The 21,188-nt window shown below is 39.9% G+C and overlaps 1 protein-coding gene across 2 annotated transcripts in view; it reads right to left on the minus strand.

Annotated features, from left to right (window-relative positions):
• The window catches only part of Nsun3 (NOP2/Sun RNA methyltransferase 3), a 51,220-nt gene that overhangs the window by 15,778 nt on the left and 14,254 nt on the right, over window positions 1-21,188 (minus strand). For both annotated transcript variants that reach the window (XM_031364200.1, XM_031364199.1), the window contains exons 4-5: window positions 16,406-16,560; window positions 15,363-15,484 (exon numbers count right to left, since the gene is read on the minus strand). In XM_031364200.1, the coding sequence (XP_031220060.1) occupies window positions 15,363-15,484; window positions 16,406-16,560 (277 nt within the window). The remainder of the gene's footprint in view (window positions 1-15,362; window positions 15,485-16,405; window positions 16,561-21,188) is intronic.

Here is a 21,188-nt window from a genome sequence, read left to right on the forward strand (position 1 = left end):
GGGGGAGGGAGGGAGGGAAGGTGGGAGAGAGATAAGGTAGAAAAGTAGAGGCCAGCAATGGCCCATGGAGAGAGGAGAAAGGGAGAGGCGAGGGGGAGCAAGAGGTGAAAGTAAAGACAAGAAACAGAGCAAGAACCTAAGAGAGAGGGGAGGGGTCAAGCAGCCCGTTTATTGTGGGCTGGGCTACCTTGCTGTTCCCAGGTAAATGTGGGGCGGGGCCTAGGTGGCTGTAGTCAGGTGACTGTGGGGGTGGAGTCCAGCAAGAAAACAAGGAGCTTGGGACATTGCTTATGTGACTGATCTACAGGATAATGGAGGGCTCTTGGAGTCAGCAGCCTAAAGTCCTGGGGGCATAGCTCACTGTTCCATCCCTGGTCGACTTTTCTACTGGGTCTCTGGAGTAAGCCTCGCTCAACCAGAACACAGACTGCCTTTCACAGTCTAACACTTCACCATCATGGGATCTCCCCATCTCATACGCAGTCAGCTCCTCACCTCAAGTGAGTCTATGTAACCAACTTTTGTAACTGGATGAGACTTAATTCTCAGACTACATCCGGAGAAACACTTGGGGAGATTCTTCTCTAACCAAACTAACAGAATTCCTCTGTTTCCTGGCAGCCAGATACCTAGTTATACAATTAAACTACTTTGCCTTTTTTATATGCTTAGTTCTAACGATTATGTAAGCTCTTCCCTCCAAAAACCATGTTTTTTTTTTTAAATCAGGTGAATATTGATTCATCTGTCATAAGTTAAAATAATGACTACATTATTGTGGTGTGTGTGTTGAGGACCAGTTGTGGTTCCAAGTCATCCATTTCTTCCCTCTCAGGGTGTCCAGGCACCACTGCAAACCAAGTTAGAAGGATGAAGCAGAGTCTAGAACAGGTATGGGAAAGGCTATACATATGAAGTCTGGAGAGTGTGAAGGAGTTTTCAGTGAATGAAATCATTGGCAGGGGTTTAAAGTACAGTGAATGGCATTCCAGTAATTCCAGATCATTGCTGGGTAGGTTCTTATCCAGAGAAGAGGAAGTTGAATAAGGACAACTTGACTTTACTCAGGTAGAGGGTATGGTGGGCATAGTACTCCCCAGACAAGGTCAGAGAAGGGGAAGCCCTGCTGGTAAATGGAGAATTCTGTTTTGTTCAGAGTTCAGAGGAACTATCCTATGTGATCATGGTAGACTGTGATTTTAATTAGCAGCATTTCTCCTCATGTTATAATCATTCTGCACATGCCTATGCATTTGTTTTGTTTCTATTTCAAGATAGCATCTTGCTTTACAAAACTCTGGCTGCCTTGGTATTTGCTATACATTCAGGCTGGTATAGATTTCATGCAAGCCCCTGATTACTGGTATTGCAGGCATAAGCCACTAAACTTAGCTTGTAATTGTAAAATATAACCCAATAAATCAATGAATTTTATCTTAAGAGGGAGGTCATGAGGAAAATATTCAACATCAAACATAAGAATGAATTTAATTTCAGCAAACATTCATAAAATTAAGACTAAAACACAGCTCAAACAGCCTCTAAGAGAGGCCAGAAGCTTCACTCGGCTACTACTTAAAGCAATGTGGCCTCACTACTGTTGCTGTTCTGAACAGTTTTAGTTTTAATGACGGGTTTAAGGGGCTGTCTTTTTGTGGATTTGTATCTGTAAGTGTAGTACCTGTGGAGGCCTAGGGAGGGTGTTAGATCCCTTGTAGTTGGAGTTACCATGAGTTGAAAGCCATCTGTCATGGGTATGAGGAATCAAACTCTGGTACTCATTTCTAAGTACTGAGACATCCCTCCAGCCAATTGGTAACTTTTAGTAAGTAACTTGACCCATTAAAAAAAAAAAAGGTTATTGCTTTAAAAATGAGATATTTTTTACCAAAAATACTATTAAATAACTTTAAATACCAATGTCTTAGATGTTGTATTTTTTTTTTAATTAAGAAAAGAGGCATCTTAACAGAATATATTTAAAAATGGTGGGGAGGGCAAAAGGGAGAAAATAAATTCATTTTCTAGGAAGATACTTAACTAAGTTGATGGAATAACAGAATCAACTGGATCACTATTCTATAATTTAACAAACTCTCAAACATAGAACTGACTCTCAAGAGCCCTTTAAATCTGCTTTGTGCCTTTCCTTCATCCAGCCCAAGTGTCTAATTCCTCTGCACCCATCCCTGTTTTCACCCTGGGACTTGGGGAGGAGGAGATTTTTCCTTTATTTCTCATTTCTATCCTAGATCTGTCTCTTTTGATGGTGCAGCCTTGACCTCTGGTTTTCCTTTCCAATCTTCCTGCTTTAGTTCCTTTTCAGAGGCTCTCATGTTTATCCTTCCCACTGCCTGCTTCTCATCACTCCCATTCCCCGTCTACCAGTTTACTGTTGCTGCAAGAAAGCAATGTCCCTGAGTGATTACCCACGGCAACTACAGAAGCAGTAAGGTGAAAAGTCGGGGCTCGTGTGTAATCTGTCAAGTAAATGCAGATCTGAAATTAAGTTTCAGGTACTATAAGCATCAAAACACAGAGATTTCTAGGTTGATAGCTACCCAATGCTATCATCAGTTTTAAAGGTATTATTTTACAAGCCTTGAGGGTACCCTTCCCTGTGCTCATAGTAGCTGATCAAATTTCTAGATAGAAACTGTTTATTATCAGAGAAGTTCTGTAAATTCCAGATAAAGAAACATGACCAAGCTTTCTATTTTCAAAAGCACCATGCCCACTGGCCAGACGGTTTTAGTATAAGACACGAAAGCACACTGATAACTACCATCTCTTTCCTGGAAGTAGGTTTTTACCTTGAATAAGGGATGTTTCTTATATAGTGCTACTAGAAGAGAGAAATGGCATCAAATATTACTGAAGTAGATTGTAAAGGACAAGCTTTAGCACACTTATTACCAATTTCCACTTAAAGATCTCAAGTTTTGTGTATCTCTTACAAAGTTAATTACTTCATTAATAGGTGTATGGGGAAGGGGATAAGTATTAAAAATTCTCTGCTTAAGACTAAATATAATAAGTATAAGATTGTGATGCCTAAATTAGCAAAATGGGGCAGCACACCATTAAGTCTGCCTAATTTCAAGATAGGATCTTTGATATACCAAATGAAATCTCACTTAGAGAGAGGAAATTAAAAAAAAATCTTTAGGCAAATCATCAAAACGTCTGTGTGTGTGTGTGTGTGTGTGTGTGTGTGTGTGTATGACTGTGGGTTTTTTCTTGGAAGGTTTGTGTGTGAGTGTAGAAGTCTTTCTGGAAAGAGGTGGACAGTAGAGACAATGGTGTGGATTTGATCAATGAACTTCTTAAACATGCATAACATTCTCAAAAATGAAAACCATCAGAACCAATCCCATTTGGATTCGTGAAAAAAACATGTTTGTTAAAAGAACTGTTTAGCAATGATTTTGAAATACTATTTTTTCCAGTTTTATTTTGTGTACTGGCTGGTTTTGTGTGTCAACTTGACACAGGCTGGAGTTATCACAGAGAAGGGAGCTTCAGTTGGGGAAGTGCCTCCATGAGATCCAGCTGTAGGGCATTTTCTCAATTAGTGATCAAGGGGGTAGAGCCCCTTGTGGGTGGTGCCATCCCTGGGATGGAAGTCTTGGGTTCTATAAGAGAGCAGGCTGAGCATGCCAGGGGAAGCAAGCCAGTAAGGAACATCACGCCATGGCCTCTGCATTAGCTCCTGCTTCCTGACCTGCTTGAGTTCCAGTCCTGACTTCCTTTGTGATAAACAGCAATGTGGAAGTAAGCCAAATAAACCCTTTCCTCCCCAACTTGCTTCTTGGTCATGATGTTTGTGCAGGAATAGAAACCCTGACTAAGACATTTTGCAAATAAGAAATGGTCTTTAAATGAAATTCTATTCTTAAATATTTATTTATTTATTTAATGTATGTGAATACACCGTCACTGTCTTCGGACCCACTATAGAAGAGGGCATCGGATCCCATTACAGATGGTTGTGAGCCACCATGTGGTTGCTGGGAATTGAACTCAGGACCTCTAAAAGAGCAGTCAGTGCTCCTAATCACTGAGCCATCTCTCCAGCTCTGAAATTCTATTCTTTACCCAGATAAGAATATCACAGCTAGTACTTCAAAGGATGTCAAAGAAGTGGTTGGCCCCTCCTTCCAGTCCCAGACTACACTGAGGGAAGATGTCTGGAAAAAAACTGTCAAAATGGCTGCACCAGTACACCTCAGCCTGCAGCAGTCACGGGTGTGGGGCATCTCCTTTCCTCCATTTGCAGGAGCTGTTCATGGTGGCAAAACTTTTCCTTCCTCAGCCTACTGAAGTCTTGAGGAGCTGCCCAAGATGGTGAAAGCTCCTTTCTTGTCTCAGCCTGTAGCCATTGTGAGATACCACTGCAGGAGCTATTCACTGTGGCAGCACCTTTTCTACAGCCTTGCCAACAGCTCCACAGAGATGGCACCTCACCCAATGCTGCCCCGTGGCCCAATGCAGGGGAAACAAAACAAAACAAAACATTAATTCCTAAATTCCCTCCCTAAGCTCAGGACTTGAAATCTCACCGGTTGTCAATGTGGAAATCTCTGCCATAAAGAGCTCTGCCCCCTAAGAAACCCTATATGAGCCTTGCCTTGCTCTTTGCCCAATTCCCTGCAGTCTGCTCCTGGGAGCAGAGGGCAGCCATACCTGGATTTGTCACCCCAATTAATCTCTTTTATGACATTCTCTGCCTGTTGTTACTCTGTCATTGGAAGAAGCCAAGAAGCAATAAAGAGAAGAAGCAAAGATGGAGTAGGGCTGAGGCCCTGAGCTCCTCGGCTCAGTTGGACATACCCTCCCCTGGGAGCTGCCATGCCTCTGCTGAGGAGGCTTCCTCCAGAGCTGTGTGGTTCCCGGGCTTCCATGTCTCAGAATACCCTTCCTTTGGGACACTGTTCTACCTCACAGCTATGTGGTTCCTACCCCCCCCCCCCCCCCGCCATGTCTCAGGATGCCCTCCCATTGGGGTATCTTTTCCGTTCAGAACTGTATGGGCTCCTGGGCTTCCAAGTCCCAGCATACCCTTCCATCTGGGCAGAAACACTTATAGTGGGTCTTTCAACATCATCTTATGTACTCTTTCAACATTTCCTGAAACAATACTGGAGAACCCTGTCTTTAAAGACATTCCCTGAATCAATGCTGTAGAAATCTCTGTCTTTACAGAACAGGGTCACATTGACCTGAATAACTCTTTAGAGAAAAACATTGATCTCCTATTAAAAAAAGAAGTCATTTGACTCCTGCAGTGGTCAGATTTCAAGATAATTAAAAGCTGTAAGCTTTAGTGATGGCATCTTAGTGAACCCATTCAGGTCAACAGCATGGTAAACTCAGGTAACCATAGTGAAGGGTGGAATGGGGTCAAGTGCCATAGCATGACTCTGACGGAAGAAGTGTTGCAGGGAGCTATCATTAGCAGAGTGAACTAATCTACTCATATCCATCAGGTAAAGAAATAGTTGAGAAGTTTCAAGAAGAATATGGGGTACCAAGTAGCACTTGAGAATACTCAAAGCCTGGTACAGTACAGCACAGGTATGTCAACTCTTGAGAAGCACAAGTAGAATGGTCACTGGTGTTCAGAAGGCTTGCTTAGGCAACTTTCTCAAAATAAAAAGAAAGCAGGATAAAAGGACTCTGTCTCAAAATAAAAAAGAAGCAGGATAAAAGAGTCAGAACTAGAGCTAATGGAAGAATGTTCAGGAAATGCAAAAGTATACACTGGTAGTTTAGACCTGTACTCTCAGGTACTCAGAAAGCTGAGTCATTGAAGTTACTAAGGAAATTTAAGTTAACCTCCCACTAATACCAATAGTATCTTACAAGCTTCATAAACTAAGGTGAGTTACATACTTACTATTCTACTTTGAAATTCTGTGGAAATAGAGAATGACTTAGCTGGTAAGGTGCTTGTCACATATGCGTGAAGATCAGAGTTTGATTCCCAGCACCAATGTGAAAACCAGAGATGGCAGCATGGTTTTTTGTCCTCAACGCTGACGGAAAAGTGTTGGGTAAATCTCCAGAGCTCAACCATTGGTCCTAACTAAATTGATGAAGTCTAAGTTTAGTAATAGACCTTGTAGCAAAATAAAGTGGAAACAAGAGAGGGAGAGAGACACTTGATGTTAACCACTGCCCTCTACATATAAGGACATACACATGCATGCACTTTCACAGGTATAGATGAGCATACAAGACCTATGTCCCTTAACTTAATTTCTTGATTATCCTCAGTCATTGGGAAAGTTTCCATACTTCCTAATTAACTTTCTTCTATGTTTTCTTCTGAGTATCTCTCCCCTACATGGAAAAACAAATCATTCTAAAATAAATGCAAAACAATAGTAGTAGGTTCCCCCATGGGGCCTGTGAGCTTCCCAACCATGAGTACGGATTTACTCTACAAGGAATGTGGCTCCTTCTGTGCCTTAAGTCCTGTCAAAAAGTATATGAGTAATCACTCATACAACATTTGCACAACTACACCCATAGGCATAATATATTGACATGCTGGTCTTTATTGTAGTTCACAGGGTTCAGAGTTAGATAGTAGTGTTGATGTCCCCCACCCCAGCTACCTGCATAGCACTTTCCAGTCCTATGAGAGCAAGCCACTAGAGAGAAAACTTCCTGATCAGTACACATTTGATATCTCCACATCGTGTGACCAGTATGTATGGTGTCTTCAGCAATATCATTTTGGCATCAAGTTATGGCAGATGACCAAGAACAATGGCAATAACCTGTTCTATTGTGGAATTCTCTTGGATGGCTAAAATCTCAAGAGGGGACATCTCATACCTATCACTGAGATTTTTTTTAAAGATTTATTTATTTTATTTTATGTATATGAGTACACTGCAGCTGTACAGATAGCTGTGAGACATTATGTGGTTACTGGCAATTGAACTCAGGACCTCTGCTCGCTCTGGGCCCCATTCACTCTGGCCCAAAGATTTATTTTTTATTATATGTAAGTATACTGTAGCTGTCTTCAGACACACCAGAAGAGGGTGTCAGATCTCATTATGGATGGTTGTGAGCCACCATGTGGTTGCTGGGATTTGAACTCAGGACCTTTGAAAGAGCGGTCAGTGCTCTTAACCACTGAGCCATATCTCCAGCCCTGTCACTGAGATTTTTTTACTTGGCAACCTATGCTTCTGGGATTAGCATAATCCCCTATTCTGGGTATTTTCAATTAAACTCTTCTATATGAAAATTACACACACACACACACACACACACACACACACAGAAAGAGAGACTGACAGACAGACAGACAGACAGACACGCACACAATCTATAAAATAATAGGTTTCAAGTATCCTTAATGTTAATTATTCTCCCCTCAACTACCTCTTCTCTTCTACTTGCCTATCCATCCCTTTCTCCCATCCCATTCCCCACATAATCTGCCCTCCCATTATTCTCCTTTCACTTCATATGACCAGAATTCTATTATTCTCTTACTATATGATAACAAAAACAAAAACATAAAAACAAACAAGATTTTTCCATTCCCCATCAATATCATCCTTTTCAGTTTTCCTCTATTCAATAGGTACTCCAAATTAAGCATAGACATTGCAAGGTTAGATGTCAATATGAATGAAAACATGACATTTATCTTTCTGGGTCTGGATTAGCTCAGTATAATTTCTCCAGGTCTACCCATTTACCACCAAATTTCATAATTTTGCTTTTCTTTATAGTTAACTAAAATTTTATTGTTTAGGTACAATGTTTTCATTATCTGTTCATCAACTGATAGACATCTAGGCATGTCTAGGTATTGTGAATATAGCAGCTATGGACATAGCTGAGTATATGTCTCTGTAGTAAGAAACAGTCCATTAGGAATATGCCCAAGAGTGTGATAGTTAGGCCATATGGTAGACCAATTTCTCGTTTCTGAGAAACCACTGCACTGATTTCCACAGTAACTGCACTAACTTATACTCCCACCAAAAGGAAATGAAGCTTTCCCATTTGCAACTATCCTTGCCAATATCTACTTGCTAGATGGAAATAACATCAAGCTGCCCTTTAACTTTCCTTCTCTATTTTCATGTACTGGTGACGTTCTCAGACATAACCAGAGAATAGGGAATGCAGAAACTCACTAGTCAAAGTTCAGAGAGTAAGTATAGTACTGGGGAGTATTCAACCATGAACATATTACCCTCTCTCCCCAAGGTTCAGGGCTCATCATGGGAGAAGAGATGCAAAGACTGTAAGAGGCAGAGTTTTGGGAGGACCAGAGCTAAACAATACTTTCTGGATTTGATGTGACCACTGCACTCTTGCACGCACAACAAACTCTTGCTGCCTGGGTGGCATATACCTTTAATCCCAGCACTCAGGAGGCAGAGGCAGGAATATCTCTGAGTTCCACATCAGCCTAGTCTACAGAACAAGTTCCAAGACAGCAAGTTCCAGGACTGAGAAACTCTTGTCTCATAAAACAAAACAAAATGACCCAAAAATCAAACATAAAACGAAGTGTGGGTACTTGCAGAAAACTGCACAAAAATCAAGCTAGTTAACATTCTATCATGATATGGGAAGGGATTGCTAACTGAGGTGCTTTGGACGTCTGTGGAGTAATAGTTTTTACTTAAGCTTGTGGCTCCTAGTAGGTCAACCAAGCTCCAGTGGATGGCCCCAGAAGTAAATGAGCAGCACAAATGGAAGTCAGTGTGTCACTGAATCAAAAAAGGAGACATGAAGTTCTTAGATGAAAGGAGGTAGGGGAGGGTCTGGGAGGAGATAAGAGAGAGAACTGGGATTGAATATAGTCAAATTATAATGTGTGAAATTCTCAACAAATTGAAAAAATATTTTTATAAAATGAAATCACATCACTGAAAAAGATTACTTCAGTAGTTCCCTAATAATGAACTATTTTCAGTTACATAATACAACTTTTAAACTAAATATCAGTCAAAGGTACAGTTAAACTTATATAAATAGAGGCTCAGGGTAAGTGCCACTGGTTGAACACTTACCTAGGATGGGCAAGGTCCTGGGTTTAATCCTTAGCAATGAAAAAAAAAGTTTGTGTACAATCTGGCTCAAGAACAGAGTTTGGCAAAGAATAAACCAAGTGTTAGGTCAGTAAGATGGCTCTCTAGGCAAAGGTACTGCCATCAAGCCTGATAAGCTCAGTTGTACCCTAGAACCCAAAGCTTTATCATCTGCCCTACACATGCACATGTGGCACAAAGCAAGCAAAGGGGGAAAAAGAATAAACTAATAGTAAACACCCTTAATACAGCCCCATTTTTCTTTTTAAAAGAGCATGCACTGTGTGTGTGTGTGTATGCATGCGTATGTGTGTGCATGCACATTGTGTATGTGTAGTACTATTTTTCTTGCCTTATCTGCCCTTTAGTTATTTCTCTAGTACAATCTTTATTACATTTTCTGATGTTTTCCTCAGGACATTAAAAGTACATATTTTATTATTTACAATGATTGACAAAGTGCCATACAAAGTAGATATTTAACAGATGCTTTATAAATTAATAAATACTGATAAAATCTTATACTAAAATTATATTTCATAATACTATAGACACTTTCAGTGACAAAATCTATAGAAATATTTCAGTTATGGAAGGAAACATAAAAGCTCTATAAGGACAGGGGTGAGTCTCCTGAACTTTCTATAGTTTCATTTACTATGGAATTGTGATAACTATTATTAAAAGGAGCAAATGTAAGGGCTGGATATATGGGTGTAGAGATCAGGAGGGATGCAGAAACCTAACAGGTATCCATTCCTGAGCCTGATCCTCAGCACCAAAACAAACAAACAAACATGTTCACTTTGCCAAATTATAGATAATTAACCTCAGAACCTCTGGTCTCTAACCCTAACTTTAGAAAATGAAAGATAAAGAAGAAACTCAATGTTACCATTATTGGCAGAATACTTTGTTTCCATTTTCTGGATATGTATGACTAAGCATGTGTTGAAAACATACAAAGTGGATCGATGGGAACTCATATAGAACAGCATATCTCATACCAGTAATAGTGAAAGAAACACCCACACTGATGGAACCACACCACCTATGATTATGATTATTCTTCTAATATCTGGACTTGCTATTTGGTTACCATATTGATAAATGATAAAGGCTAATACTCCCAAGTCATGAGGAGTCCCTCAGCTCAGCTAAAGAACATCAGAGAATAAACGTTAGTGATTTTTTTATTGCTTCTTTTAAAACACAATTCTTGCTGTCAGTGGTACCACATTTTAGGACTTGTTACCTGGATGATTTATACAAATTTTTAAAACATTACCCAATAATCTAAGCTTCCTCTTTCAATGAGTTCTTAAATTCAATTTTACTTGTCAAGTAGTGAGAAAAGAAAACCAGAAGGGGTCAGTATTTTATGTGTGATTGATTTTCTTCTAGGAAATGGATGACATGATACATTACTGCAATAAGATACCTATATTTTTGTGATAAATCATACTCTTCCGTTAGCAGTTCCCCAACCCCAAATCATGTAAACTTCTCCTGCACAAATATCAAAACCACTTTCTAAAAAGATGCCATGTTTCTCACTTTTAGCATATTTCTCTACTCCATATTCTTCTGAATACACTGACATGTAATTGGAGGCACAGAATTCTATTCTGTAGATATACATACGCATGGCACACACCAGCAATGACTGGCTCAGAGATCATTTTGAGAAACAACCATTAAGGTATACTTTAAAGAGCATTCTATGAATAAAATTAGGTTATGCTCAATTACTCCTTTAATTCCTGCTCTTCCCTCTGACAGCCTAAGAATAGCTTAGGGGATGTTTGTGTGGTGGAATTTTATATACCTTGGATCTTCATCCTTGAAAACTTCCACAGAGATTTTCACATAAGCATTAGAAGTCCCTTTTAAGTCTGCAATGAGCACACGCTTTGGGACCTCACTTCTGCCATCACTCTGATTATTATGGCTTTGGCTATCAATGCTAGAAACGGTACATTAAGTTACAAAAACAGTACATTAAATTGTCATGATTACCTTTAATACTACTTATAGATTTGCTTTTGAAAGCCTTTATAAACAAATATTAGAGCTGAAGATAGAGCTTTGGTTGTGAAGGGTTTGCCCTAGCATCTGCAAGGCTCTGGGTTTGATCTTAGAACCAAGAGACACCTTTACCACACAAATCATGAAACAAAACAAAACACCAAAAACCTCACACATCTACTAATAGTTCCTTTTAGAAATTAAGATAAAAATCTTCCACTAAGTAAAATAACACTTTTCATTTATGTATAATAAAAATATTAATATATGACTGCAGACTATTAACTTTCAAAAGCTAAAATTCTAAACCCTATGAATATTGCATATCTAAGGAATCATTTATTAAAAGTTCTGGGAACTCAAAGCTCAAGTAGAGATCTTCCTGCTTCAGCCCTTTTAAGTTCTGGGATCCCAGTCTGAGGCACATGGCAAGCTCACTCACTATCTCCATCCATCCTTTGTCCACAGTATTAGGCCAGGCAACATATGCTTCCTGTTTTCCTATCTGCTATTTACAAATGAAACCAAGGACTTTTCTTTCTGAAGTGGAGAATGAGAGATAAGGAAAGACTGCTTGGTATACTTTATCTTTTTAACCCCGAGACTTTTCTGTATCAGTAAATTAGACCCTTTATAAAAGTGTGTTCATGGCTTATATATTTGATTCTCTGCTCTTTTCATCATTATCACTTAGCCAGATACGAATATCAGCTGCATCTAGTCAGTCTACCCTCCGAGCATACAAACCTGCATGCCAGTGCCCAGAGCAGAGGATGGACAGCTGCACTGATGGCCTTTCTCAGCTACATATGAGGACACGAAAACTAACACTCAAGTCTGTGCCCTGCCAGGCTGCTTTAACATAAGCCATCTTGTTCAAAGAGGAAAGAAGACAGAAGAATAGAGTGCCTCCTAAGGAACAGCTTCAGCTCTTGTCTAATGACTGGAATGCTACAGCATCATAAAAAAATTTAGTACATGGAAACAATAAGAGTAAAGTCAAACCAAAGGCATATATGCCTATGTAAAAGCTATAATAATATAATATGTAAAAGGCTTTCCTTTTATGCCTAATTACCTTGCAGCCTAGTAATGATTAGAAGATTAGGCTGCAATCTTGATCAGATTGACTTTGGCCAGAGTAATTATAGCTGTGTATTTCAAATATTCAAGTTTTGAAATTTACTGTTTTTTTAAACAATTATTAACTTAGCTACTTTATATGTTGGCACTACATTGAGAATAAAAACTCTACTCTCCAAGATGCTTGCAGTCTTGTTGAAAGAATGAGATAAGCATAGGCAAATGTCTAATGGCAAGCAGCTAAACACACACACACACACACACACACACACACACACATACATATCATTTTTCAAAATGGTAAAGATGTGAAGATATCATAGGAGTATAAATCCAGGCTGGAGAGATGGCTCAGTGGTAAGAGCACCGACTGCTCTTCCAAAGGTCCTGAGTTCAATTCCCCGCAACCACATGGTGGCCCACAACCAGCTATGATGAGATCTGACGCCCTCTTCTGGAGTGTCTGAAGATAGCTACAGTGTACTTACATATAATAAATAAATAAATCTTTAACAAAAAAAAAAAAAAGAGTATACTAGGACTAGTCCTAGTGAGTTGATGATTATGGGATAGTAGAACTGATTCCTTAAGACCAACAGTTAGAAGGAAAGATTAAAATTAGAACTCTAAAGCACAATAAACAGAAAATGGAGACCTCAGCCCTGAAAACTGCAGGGACTTTGTGAGGTGTGGCTCCCGGAAGATCATCACATGGAGAGTCTTAGGACACTGAAGGTTAATGAAGAGTGGCCTTGACTACTGTGTTAAAGAGCTGGAACCTGCTGCTTAGTTGGAAGCACTACAAGACAGCCCTGATGGGGAGGGCTCAAGGTACAGGTCAGATGCATCACTCTGGCTTCTCTGCACAGTCAAGTGGTAAAGCTCACAGTGGAGGACTGTCAGAAGCCATCCGAAATCACCTAGTGATGGATACTGGCAGTATCTAGGCGAGGCTGTGAAGAACTGAGAGAACTGGACAGAGCTGACAGCTGACATGTAACTGTTACAACTGAAATGTCTTAGTGACTGAGTGGATCTGGAGAAATGGAGTGAGTGAGGACAGCATGGCATTAACTAAGAAAGAGAGCAGGCACATAGAGAAGGTCCTGTTTTCATTTTTTATTGTGTTGACTTTGGCAGTGGGACTCATAAAGTACTATAAATATGAGTTTTACCTTAACTGAGACGAATGTTTCTAGAATACTCTGGTAGGTTACTGAGTGCACAAGTGCAAGGCTAGGAAGAAATCTCAATTAAGATATATATTTGAAGTAGAGCACATTATATCACTTGAACCCATCACAGTAAAATGATAGTAGCAGATTAAAGAAACATAAAGTCTTGTGAGATGATCAAAGTAAAATATAGAGAAGATGGAACCACAAGTAAGAAAGCATAATGGCAAATATCAAGAGAGGAGAATATTTTAAGATGAAGTAAGCAGTCACCAAAGTAACCTGTAAATGAGACTGGCATCACACACTGTGGAAGATAATTTAAATACAATCAAGAGAAATGCTGATGGCAGTCCACTGAGACAAAAGACAGTATGCAGAAACTGTTTTGAAAGAGAAAGAAAACCAAATATAGTAGACCGTTCCTCTACTCCACAGAAGTTGAGCAAGTAGATGTACGCAGACTCTGAAATACTACATATAAAAGTACAAGTTACAGCACATATGCACACAGTAACACCTGCTATTTTTAATGCATTTTTTATGTATACTTACATACATAGAGAGTGATGTAGAAAGTTTTCTGGCATTTAAAACAAACTTTAATCCCAATGGTCAGTCTTCTCTTAAAGAACCATGGTATATATGCTTGAATGTTTGGCCAAGAGGCTTATACCATTTACAACATCATCTTATAATGTCAGCATTTCCAGATATGGTGGTTCATGCCTATAATCTAAACACTGGGAGGGCTGAAGCAGGAGGGTTGAAAAGTGGAGGCTAGGCTGGGTTACATAGCCACATAGTGTGAAAAAAATTAGTGAGAAAAGGAAAGAAGGAAGAAACAAAGGAAGGAACCATAAAGTCCTATGACATCTGAGCAGGTGAGGTGTCTGACAAGCATTCACCATGCAAACCTGAAGACTTGTGTTCAGTACCTAGAACCTATGGTGGTGAGAAAGAACTGACTTCCAAAATTTGTTCTGTGACCTCCATACATGTACCATGCATCATGGTGTGCAAGCCTGCACACACACACACACACACACACACACACAAAGAAGAAATAAAAATTCAAATTCCAGACAAATTTATTGCAAAAGTAGAGTGAGTTGAGTGTAACTAAGATAGAAAAATGTTCATTTAACAATTATTAGATATTTTAGAACTTTAATAAGAAAAGGTTTGTAAAAATGAAGCAAGCAGGAAAAAAACTGAGACAAAATAAAGAGAAAAGGCATTATGTAAAATAGAAAATCCAAAGAGATTAGGTAATGGCAGAAATAAAAACTAGTGAAAGGCAGTCCTCTGCTCAATATGTGCTGGGGGCCTTACCCCGGCCTGTGTATGCTCTTTGGTTGGTGACCAGGTCTCTGGGTGGGTGAAGGGAGTTGGTGGAGTAGGTGGGGGAGTACCCTCTCAGAAGCAAAGAGGAGGGGGGGTGAAGAACTCTTGGAGAGGGAACCAGGAAGAGGGGACAACATTTAGAATGTAAATAAATAAAACAATTTAAAAAAATAGTGAAGGCTATTTCATGACAGGTGAAATAAAATATTCCCTGGAAGCCTCAGTGGTTACTCACAGCCTGGAGAAAAATAAAGAAAAAATTGAGAGAGACAAATGTGAACAAGTATTTACACCTTCCTAGGAGATTCACTTCTCCAGAAAATTACCAAAATAAGAATCTGGTCCAAAATTACTTCCACAGGAAGACTGCTCCAATTTTGGTTAAACAGCATGCTGAGCTCCTGGCCTGGGACAGACCGAGACAGGAAACAACTTTGAATCACAGCAAAACGCTTCATGGCTTTTGAGAGAGACATTGTGAAAGAAGGCACTACATGACAGCTTAAAAAGATGGCCTGGAAGTTTTTGCTTGACCTTTTGGAGAATTAATCAGAACACCTATAAGAAAGTTTTCCATTGGCCCACCTGACATGCTTGACTGCAGCTATTTAAATTTTATCAGGAGCCTAAATAGCTTTTGAAAAACAGTCCTCACCTTAAGAGTTCTACTTGTAGGACAGGCAAATTCTTCCTTTGATGGATCCTATAGGCAGCTTTCTGAGAGTCGGACGAGAACAGCCAGCTTCGATCATTTGAACATGGAGCATCAACTAACACCTAGAGAAAACAGTGCAAACAAACTTAGGGTGAGGTATGTGGAGCTGCTATATGGCAAACAGAGCATTAATAAAACCAGCACCTTAGGGACCCAAGTTATGACATGCTAAGTCCATTTACAGAAAATGCTATGCAGTACCAGTATTTGTTACAGTGGAGAAAGGAAACATGAGCAGACTCAACATCTATTGGTGCTATTAACTATAACTGAATAATATTCTTTTTCCTTTTTTATTTTATTTGCTTATTAATTTATTTTTGTTTTTCAAAAGCAGGGCTTCTCTGTTTAGCCCTGGCCATCCTGGAAGTTACTCTGTGGACCAGACTGGCCTAGAACTCAAAGATCTGCCTGACTCTGCCTTCTGTGTGCTGGGATTAAAGGCATGCACCATCACACCTGGCTGTGTTAAATATTCTTGATGACTACCGCTAAAACTTAGAAAAGTTACTCATCTTCAGGAAACGAGACTGTATTTCTGAACTCTAAGTATTTTGTTCTACCCTAGTAAAATTTTACATTGTTCAGGACTGAAGCTAGGGTCAGTGTTCCTTCTTAAAAATTACAAATTCAATTTTAATTGAAATGGCTTTTCTTCATCTACCATAGTCTGATATGAAATGTTACCAAATTAAAGTAAAATGTGCAATTTTTTCTTTTTACTGGTTCAAAGGATAACTGATCATTTCCAGAGTAACTTTGAGGTCTAGAAAATAACTTTCTATAATCCCCAAACCCAACATCACTGCTTTCACTGAACCATAGTAACCATCAAATGAAAAATGCGTCCACATCCACTTTATCAAAATCTCTCAGAGCCCTGAGAAAGTGTACCATCTGGAAGCAGAAGGAAAAGAACAACAGAGCAACACAATGCCGTATCACTGGGAGTCTGTCAGTTTTTCACAATACAATAAAAGCACCTTGTCAAACGTTGCAGGCTGGGCATCTCCCATTTCTCTGCCATCCAATTCAGACACTTTAATTACATTTATCAAAGGCTGTGGGATGAAAGATTCCAATGTCTGTCTCAGCCATCTTCCTCTCAGGCGATCATACTCGTTACAGAGAAGATAACCTGAATATAAAGGATTAAAAAGTTCCAAAGTATTCCAAGGCAATGTCATTGGCAAATTCTACTTTTCAGCAAATAAACTTCAGAAAAATCAATGTTTCAGAGATACAGTTCAGAGGTAAATGTTATGATAACTTAAAAAAATGCATACTTTATAAAATATTTATACAATGCTGTGCCTCACACCCTCCTTGAAGCTCTCACATTTATTCAATCAAGTTTAATTTGAAAGTTTACAGATTCCTAGAGATGCTTGACAACCAATACCTCACATATAGTTTTCACCCTGAAGTACCAGCTATTGACAGTAAGCAAATAAATTCTGATAGGTGTGTAAAGTTCCTTGCTGGTAGAAGGCATTCATTTTAAATGAAGGAAGGTAATATAGTATATATATATATATATATATATATATATATATATATATATATATATTATTTTTTTAAAAATTAAGTACACAAGTTCCCAGTAAGATTAACAGAGGTTCAAACTGAGCCTCGGAAAGTCACTTAGCCCTATGACAGCATTGGTGTCCCCATGGGGATTGGTAAAATGGGGAGCGAACCTGCATAGTTGTTGTGATTAAATGTGACAGAAACTGAGGACAGAATGGTGGCTAAAGAAGACCCTTCAAGGTTCTGTGCCCCAGTGGAGGGGAATACCAGGGTCAGTAAGCAGGAGAGGGTGGGGTGGTATGCAGGGGGAGGGGGGAGGGAATAGGGGTTTGTTCTTGCTTTTTTTTTTTTTTTTGAGGGAAAACTGAGAAAGGAGAAATCATATGACATTTAAATAAAGAAAATATCTAATAAAAAAAAAAAGACCCTTCAATGGTTGTCTTCCCAAAGAGACACTGTTCTAGTGGGCGTGGAGAGCCAGGTGAGAGGGTTCTGGTTTTTGCATAGTGTAAGAAGATGCACCAAGGAAGCAGAAAAGAAAGAGGTGTCCTTGTCAGCATCCCTCCAGTTCTAGGCACTGTGATGAGACATCCCCTTTGGAGCAGGGAAAGCAATGAAGTCCAGACTTTGACTTGACATACAGCAGCATGGCCTGCCCCACTGACTCTGTGCAGATAGTCCTGCAGCCCCCCACCTGGGCTGCTACTTGGCGACTTACTAGCTAGGCAGCTAGATGCTGCCACTAGTCCTCCACCACCCTTGGGAAGCAGAGTTGGAGATGTGAGGCTCTAAGCACTTTGCCTTGGGGAACAGAGTTGAGACTGCCTGAGAGTCCAGAGACTAACTCTCTACTCCTTCTACAACCTTGGAGGACAAACAAACAAAAAACCAGGGCCCATCCCACTAGTAGGTAAGACAGAAAAGTGAGCACAGGACTTTGCCTTTGAACCGTGACAATACATTATTATGAACATATCTCTGACAGCGAAAGAGACTACCTTTTGCTAAACCACACGGGTGAGTTAACAATACACTTTAAGGTTACTTAAGACGGGTAACTTAAGATAAGTACTTAAGACTATGTACTCAGCCTGTTTGTTTGACTTTGCCTTTAAGAAAAAAAAATCTAATGACCACCCTTAATTATCTTTGGACTTCCTATGTGATCAGTTTTTATAATCTAAGCAAATATATAGCTTTAATCTTAAAATATATGCACGTCCATGTCCCCCACCCACAAGTAATACATATGTGTGTATATTATATAAATGAGGAAACATAGAAGATAGGCTGAAAGCAACCTTATAAAGCAACTATTCTCAATGAATATTGGAAGTGTCATGGATGTAGGCTGCTAAGCCTGTTTACAATGATGGTCGCAACACTGTTGGGGTCAGCTAAAATCAGTAAAGTGTCATCCTTGTAAAACCTTGTTCAAAATTTCTGTACTCCCCATCCCTTCCCATGTGTTTTCTGTGCTCTTCAAATAAATATAGAACAATACTCTTTATTGGGGATACAGACACAGACACAAGCACAGAGAAGACAAGACAGCAGTTAGGGAAGCACAGGTTCCGACCCTGACAGACTACAGACAGGAGAAATGATGGAAGATACAGAGAGAGAGAAGGGAGAATTCAATCTGAGTTCACTCTTGGTAAAACTGCTCCCAGGGCAGTGTCTAGATTTCCTTTCCTTAATGCATTTGAGGCATGCTAAGGTTGTTAATATTATTTTAAAACTGATGCAAGAACTCAGTGCCAGGCTGTTAAAAGTGGGCACATTCTAGGAATCACATTCCACAGGCCAGTGCCTATGAACCAAGGTCCTATACCCACCTTAATGCCACCATCAACTAAGCTTCTAACTGTAGGGAGCCGAAGCTGCCACCCTATATACATATATATTGAACACCTGGTCTCCGGCCAGAGCAGACAGCATTGAGATAAACAAGCCTTAGTTGGAAAAGCTGAGTGCCTCTAGTTTGTGATGCAAGCTGGCATGATTTCCCGCAGCCTATTGTGCTTTGCCACGTAGCTGATGCTGATTGGGATCAGGCAAAGTATTTAACCCACAAGGGCTGAGGGCTGGGAGAGTAGAATAGTAAGTATATAGTATAGTAAGTAAGAGAGAATAAGGATTAGGAGTAAGTATATAGGGAATAGACGTAAGTAGATATAGAAGTAAGATGTAAAGATAGTAAGTAAGATTAGAGTATTGAATAAGTATGTAGAGATAGTAAGTATGTAGATGATGTAGTAAGTATGCTGGTGATGGGTTAGGAGAATAAAAAATTAGGAGTAAGTATGTAGAATTAGGTCTGGTGATGGATTAGGAGAGATTTAGAAGTAAGTATGTAGAATTGGGGCTGGTATTGGGATAGGAGAGAAGATGTAGATATAGAAGTAAGATGTAAGGACAGATGTAAGATGTAGAATTAGGAATAAGTATGTAACTAATAAGATGTAACTAATAAGATGTAAGTAGTAATAAGTAAGACGTAAGAAGAAGATATAGAAGAATATAAAAGAAGCTAGCTAGAGAAGAAGTAAAAATGAAGGTTCCTGATTAAACTGCATGGAGAAGGGCTCGGTGTTTGCCTCCTTATTTCCACTGGACGGGTAAGGCGGCCGACATCTAACCATGCCAGTATTTCTTGTAGGTGGTTATAGATGTTCGGGACCATGGGTGGACATAAACCCGCCTAAGGAATAGACAGTATATAACAATGCAGGTCTCACTATCCCTGTGCTATGATGGTCTCAGCAGGTTGTGGGCTCTGGGTGTAATCTTGGTTTTCAGTATTTTTAACCATGAGACTATCATATCCACTTCTTCCCTGACAAATTACGAGGGAGCAGCTACCTACTTCAAGGCAAGAAAAGAGAGGTGCTAGGGTGGGGAAATGGTCAGTGGATAAAGGAGTCTGTCCCAAAGCCTGACAACATGACCTTGAACCATAGAGGAGGCATTGAGGAAGGAGACAACTCATGCCTGAAAGTTGATCCCCAGGATGCACATGACTGCAGTCCTGACACGTGGACATGTGCAATTCCAACACACACACACACACACACACACACACACACACACACACACACACACACGTCAATGTAAATGGGGTGCTGATTTTTAAGCAAAGAGAAGGCAGGTGTGTATCAAGATGCTTCAAGTAAAAGCCTGGCTTGGTCCTTTCTCATGTGGCACAAAACCAAGTTTAGCTCTAATGCCTAACCATAGAGCAGTGACTGCAGGTGAGCCACATGGGCTGACTCCCGCCTTGGAGTAGGTTTGTAATGACAAACTACTACATTTAGGCACTCCTCTAATTCATTCTGAATGACATAACCTACTAAAGATATGTGACAAATTGTGGCTTAGGGAATCAGGGAGCTGAACCAGCAGCAGCAACAAAAAACCCAACAGAGGAACTGTAGTAAGCCCAGACTGTCTTAGTCAGGGTTTCTATTCCTGCACAAACATCATGACCAAGAAGCAAGTTGGGGAGGAAAGGGTTTATTCAGCTTACTTCCACATTGCTGTTTATCACTAAAGGAAGTCAGGACTGGAACTCAAGCAGGTCAGGAAGCAGGAGCTGATGCAGAGGCCATGGAGGGATGTTCCTTACTGGCTTGCTTCCCCTGGCTTGCTCAGCCTGCTCTTTTATAGAACCCAAGACCTCCATCCCAGGGATGGCACCACCCACAAGGGGCCCTTACCCCCTTGATCACTAATTGAGAAAATGCCCCACAGCTGGATCTCATGGAGGCACGTCCCCAATTGAAGCTCCTTTCTCTGTGATAACTCCAGCCAGTGTCAAGTTGACACACAAAACCAGCCAGTACACAGACTTAGGATGCCATCTAGTGCTCAAGTACCAGAAAGGCCCACAGACTCAGGCAGACCTTAGAATTTCTCAAAGGGCAAACAGACACAGCTATAGTGTTAAAACTGGGAGAAATACCTAATATTTATGCACACACTATTTCGTACATCGGGTACCTGACATCTTCATAGCATCATGACCACATCTAATGCGTAAAATAAAACAAGAACTGACCATAAAACAAGCAGCACCTGCTTAATGAAAAGAGCTAAAAGTAGTACTTTGGGGGAAATTTGGTAAGATTCAAAGAAACAGAGAGGCAACTTCATACCTAAACAACAAATTAAAGCTACTCTTAAAAACATCTAACAAATGCTTAAATGCAATAGAAGGCAGGAACAGCAGAAAAA

The sequence above is a fragment of the Mastomys coucha genome, unplaced genomic scaffold (assembly GCF_008632895.1).
Source record: "Mastomys coucha isolate ucsf_1 unplaced genomic scaffold, UCSF_Mcou_1 pScaffold12, whole genome shotgun sequence".
Taxonomy (NCBI): Eukaryota; Metazoa; Chordata; class Mammalia; order Rodentia; family Muridae; genus Mastomys; species Mastomys coucha.